Consider the following 5,573-nt stretch of genomic DNA (forward strand, 5'->3'; position numbering starts at 1 on the left):
ATTGTGTTCCCCATAATGTTACACCTAATGTTCTTCCGTAGTTGAGTTTCAGGCAATTTATCTCTACAAAATACAGACGAGTTAGATATATCTGATACTTCTCAATCTAATCAGATAATATTCGCTGAAGTCCTCTCGGTCCCAGAGTGTTACTAGTTTTACCCTCGTTCACAATGGTGTTAAAATCTTTTCTCTCAAACTCAAACTTTTACTCCATTTCTTCCAGTTAATTTAGATTTTTCCTAACTATTATTTTTCTCTCAAACAAATAATATATACAGGCTCACTCCAACGTGTGCACTCATCAGAATACGTGAATAATGTAAGCTAGATTCTAAGTTCCAAACATAAATTGCCTATCACTTGTTTTACAGAATTAAACTTTGATTCACGTCATATATCCCACAATCCCAGTTGTGGTATTTAGCCAATCATGATTTCACATAAACATTCAGAAATATAATATGAAAACATGTTGAGAAAGTACTTACGAGAATAAGCAAATCAATAAGCTACTTTGATAATTCAAGAATCGGAAATCCAAACTTCGAACTTAATTCAATGTTCAAATTGAAAACCAAAACTAATAATAATGGAAACTTGTTCGTCGTTCAATGTCAGACAAGATAAAAACAGAAACGACCTAATTAATTCAAATAAAATGTTTCAAAAAGAGTCCTACTCGAAATAGAACTTAACTATCAGACACCTCACATATGCTACCATGGTTCGTCAAGGGCTTCATGGTCCGTGAAGCCCTTCGTGGTATTCACTTAGAACTCGCCAACTTGGGTCTTCAATGACTGCACACTGGAAATTACATCACAGACCGTTAAAGAGACCACCATCCATTTGCGTGTCCATGGTCTTCACTTGGAACTCCCTAAGTTTGGGTCTTCAATGTCATCACACTGGAAATTGCATCACGGACAACACCACGGACCTTTAAAGAGACCACGTTCCGTTTGGGTGTCCGTGATCTTCACTTAAAATTTCCCAAGTTATGGTCTTTATGCTAGCCTACTGGAAATTGTACCACGGAAGTTATCACTATCAGTCTAGATCTTCACGACCCTTAAAGGCATCTGTAATCTTCACTTGATTTGTCAGCACTCCGTTTTCAGCTTTCATTTTCATCATTTCCATCTTCTTTCCCTTCAACTTGTTTCACATGTACAAACACTACCAAACGCATTAGATCCACATAAATACACTCGATTCTAGTATCAATTCTTAGTTTTCGAGCATCAAATGTGCCAAGATTTGCGGCACATCAACACCCTCAACTTAGAACCCTTTCTTGTCCTCAACTGATGAGAAAACAATACATTGAGTCCACAAATAATTGAAACACTTTTGAACTTACACAGCAGCCATCTCAAGTACTATTTGCATCCAAAATGATGAATCTAACAAGCAAGGATCAATATATGACACCTCATTACTCACAGTTGATCATGCTTATGCCTGTGAATTATCAGCTAACACAATCTACTATCAAATGCAATCTATAAATCTCTGTCTAAAAGAGCCAATGTGGCTGCAAACGTCTTATGTGCTCTCTTTGTTGTTTCAGTCTCCGCAACAGTGTTCATTAGTGTGGTGGCGTAGATAGCATAGAACTCTTGAGGTACATAGCTGGTGTATTCCCCAGGGGCATTGGTCATCTATTCAAACTGGTGAATCTGGAACAATCTATAAATCTCTGAAAGTGCCTAGATATCCCCCATCACTACCCTAGTCTCGAGCATGAGTGGTCTCTTTCTAAATACCACCGACTTGTTCACGATTCCATGTTCGAAGAAATCTTCCGACCTGTTCACCGTCCATATGGATCTGAAATAGTCAATTAGTTGTTGTCGCAATACTGGGTCAAATTCGCAGAGGCAAACATACTGAACCATTATATCTTCTGGAGTCACTTCATCATCCCCCTCTACTGCACATATCTTTGTCTGAGCTCCCATGTCAGCCTCTGATACTACTGCAGGTGGAGATGTGGTAGCATCTTCCTAAGAGCCGCCTTCGGACTCTACACTGCCTCCCTAACGATCATCAGACTGGCTACCTGAACCAGCATTGGATCCACTTCCCAATTTTTCACAGCTACCGGAACTAATACCTCCCTCTTCAGACTGGAGAAGAGTGTCCTGGAGAATTGCCCTCGCTGTTCTGGATCTAGTACCTCGAGGTGGGTGAACTTTCGGTGTAACATTTATTTGTACCTCCGAACTACTAGATTCCTGAGTATGATCGCCTTCGGATTGTGAAGTAGTAAGTGAGGAATGTGGAGCTGCGTTCTTTCTTCGGGGTGCCATAGTACCTGAACAATGCAAACACCCATTAATAACCAAATCAGTGATATGACATACTATCGGGTACTTAGACTTCCCCTGTGTAATTACATTGTGACTCATTGCCTTAAGAATGTCATCACCTAATCTATCATTTGGAAGGTCCACTGAATTAAAGGACGAAACAAGAATAAAAGTAAAGAAGGTAAACTATACAAAATCAGTCAACTATACGGGAGCTCACACAGGTCGTGGTAGATACCACGGTCCGTAAAACCTCTCGTGAATTTATCACAAAATCAGTGTGCAAAAGTGGTGTAACCAAGTAATGTCCACAAACGGTTGCATGGCCCATGGAGTGAACCATGGTCTGTGATGATGCTCGTGAACCTATCTACTGGGTGGATGGAATTCAAGTGTGGTCCACGAGTGGTTTCATGACTTGTGGTGGCTTCAACGGTCCGTGAAGCCTCTCATGATCTTACACTTGACCATTCATCCAACCATTGCCTCCCCCAATTTCACCATAGCACAGGTCGACAGCACCAAACCCCCATTCATTTAGTATAAAAGCACAACGTGACTGCTACTTCATGGACATTCATCAAGCAAAAACGCAAAAAAACGTGATACTTATCCAAAATACACATACCCACACATCCACATTATTTCTACACAAATTTAACCACCCTACATGAGATTACACCCAAATTAGACAAAACCCACTACCGGTTCACATTAACGTAGCTTGTTCATCACATGATCATGCTAAATTCGACTAGGTCAAAGTAATTCTAGCTCACTTTTAGACAAGATCAAACTTATAGAAAGTGATAAGAGAACTTACTTGGAATTTAGAAGAAAATTTCGCTCACAAAAAAGAATCAATGAACTCAACTTGAGATTCTTGACAACTTAGGATTAGGGCTTCGATTCTTTGATGAAATAAGGATTGATGGATGATGGGAACCATTTTTAGCTCTTTAAGAACCGTTAGAGAAGAGAAAATAAGAGAAAAACCCCGACGTTTGGCACTTAGGAAGCACATATACGTTTTAATTTCAATTTTGTTGCACGCGTTGGTCGGGTCGGTTTACAGCCAATACTGGGTTGTGGATGACGGACCGTGAAAGTGCCCGTGAAGGTCACCATGGTCTGTACAGTGGTTCATGGAAATGTCTTGGGACAAAATGCTTACCTGGGGTTAATGAGAAACTAGACGGTCCATACAAGCCTTAACGGACCGTGAACCCTTCTGTGAACCTTTTTCATGCAATTTCCAGTAGCTTCCTTAGGTTGGTCCTGAGATTGACGGGTCGTAAAGTTGCCCGTGAAGGACACCTCGGCATGTGGGGTTGCTCATGAAGAACTGTCTGCACCCAGTACCTGCAATTTTTCACCCAAGTCCTTCCTGCACACATCAACACAAAATGAAACCATAAAAACAAGGAAAAATTAAGGAAAAGTAAACAACCTATTACAAATAAAATCTTGGGTTGCCTCCCATGAAGCTCACAATTTAACGTCGCGGTGCGACGCAAGTTACTTGATTACTCAGACTTCATCAAGTTTACATTCTTCCATAATTTTTACTTCTTCTGGAACACCCAAGTATGCCTTGATTCGCTGACCATTTTCCTTGAACCTCTCATCCTTGTCATTCTCAAGCTCAATAGCACTCGACTGGAACACTTGAGTTACCTTAAAAGGCCTAGACCATTTGGATCTCAGCTTCTTACGAAACAGACGAAGTCTAGATTTGAAAAGTAACACCAAGTCACCAGGAGTGAAGGTTCTCTTCTCAGTATGCTGATCATGATACAACTTTATCCTCTCTTTGTACAGTGCAGACCTTTCATACGCTCTCAAATGGAACTCATCCATCTCATTAATCTGGTCCAGTCTCAAGTTTGTTGTTTCCCTCCAAGTTAGATTCAGCTTCTTCAAAGCCTAGAGTGTTTTATTTTCTAGCTCAACCGACAAATGACATGCCTTTCCAAACACCAATTAATACGGAGACATACCAATAGGCATCTTGAAAGCTGTCCGATATTCCCATAGAGCATCATCTAACTTTCATGCCTAATCTATCATGTTGGCATTTACTGTTTTAGCCAAAATCGCCTTAATCTCTCTATTTGACACCTCCACTTGACCATTGGTCTGTGGATGATAAGGAGCTGCCACCTTGTGTTATTTAACCCCATATTTGGCTAGAAGTGCATTGAATACCTTGTTGCAGAAATAGGAACCACCATTATTAATGATAGCTCTGGGTGTGCCAAACCTTGAGAATATATTCCTTTTCAGAAAACCAGCAACACTCTTCCCATCATTCTCAGGCAAAACAACTGCTTCAACCCATTTGGACACATAGTCCACTACCACCAATATGTACTTCTGTCCATAGGAGCTCACAAATAGGCCCATGAAATCGACTCCCCACACATCAAATAGCTCCACCTCCAAAATAGGTGTCATGGGTAACTCATAGCGCCAAGAGATGGCTCTTTGCCGCTGGCACACATCAAAACTCCTTACTGTGTCTATCGAATCCTGATGAATTGTGGGCCAGTAGTACCCACACTGAAGTATCTTGTGTGCTGTTCAAGCACCTCTATGATGGCCACCTACCGGAGAGGAGTGAGATGCCTCTAGAATGTGCAACATCTCAGCTTCAAGGGCGTATCGCCTAATGATATTATCAGCACACACCCTGTACAAGTAAGGTTCATCCCAGAAATACTTACCCACATTATGCAGGAACCTCTTCCTTTGCTGAAATGTCAGCCCCCCGGGCATCAAATCACTAACAAGAAAGTTAGCAAAATCAGCAAACCAAGGAATAAGATCAAGAATTGCAGCCAATACCTGCTCATCCGGGAATGCATCATTGATTTCTTGCTCACATTCCTCTTTCTTTTTAGCCTCCAACCTAGACATGTGATCAGCCACCTAGTTCTCACAACCTCTCGTATCCTTGACTTCAAAATCAAACCCCTAAAGAAGTAATACCTAGTTGATTAACCTTGGCTTGGCATCTTTCTTTACCATGAGGTATCTCAGAGCTGCATGATCCGTATGGACTATCACTCTAGTACCCAACAAGTAAGCTCTGAATTTCTCGAAAGCATACACCACAACTAATAGTTCATGTTAAGAAACTGTGTAATTTTGTTGTGCTCCATTTAGTTACTTACTGGCATAGTAAATTGGATTGAACATCTTGTTGCGCTTCTGTCCCAACACAACTCCTAAAGTAGTACCACTAGCACCATA

At 40.9% G+C, this 5,573-nt stretch overlaps 1 protein-coding gene across 1 annotated transcript; it reads right to left on the reverse strand.

The window, feature by feature from the left end:
- Nucleotides 1–4,487: 4,487 nt before the first annotated feature.
- LOC125857385 (uncharacterized) lies at nt 4,488–5,237 on the reverse strand. The gene is made up of 2 exons (XM_049536970.1): nt 4,929–5,237; nt 4,488–4,811 (listed from the first exon to the last, which is right to left on the reverse strand). Exons 1-2 carry the CDS (start codon nt 5,235–5,237, stop codon nt 4,488–4,490), a joined length of 633 nt encoding a protein of 210 aa, XP_049392927.1.
- Between the last annotated feature and the right edge of the window lie 336 nt (nt 5,238–5,573).

Source organism: Solanum stenotomum, chromosome 1, assembly GCF_019186545.1.
Source record: "Solanum stenotomum isolate F172 chromosome 1, ASM1918654v1, whole genome shotgun sequence".
Taxonomy (NCBI): Eukaryota; Viridiplantae; Streptophyta; class Magnoliopsida; order Solanales; family Solanaceae; genus Solanum; species Solanum stenotomum.

Excerpts from the sequence above, each read along its gene's own strand:
- LOC125857385 (XM_049536970.1), bottom strand. The coding sequence starts at position 5,237 with ATGTCTAGGTTGGAGGCTAAAAAGAAAGAGGAATGTGAGCAAGAAATC. Across the intron at positions 4,812-4,928 it reads AGGCATCTCACTCCTCTCCG|CGGCAAAGAGCCATCTCTTG; the intron begins GTAGGTGGCCAT and ends GATGTGTGCCAG.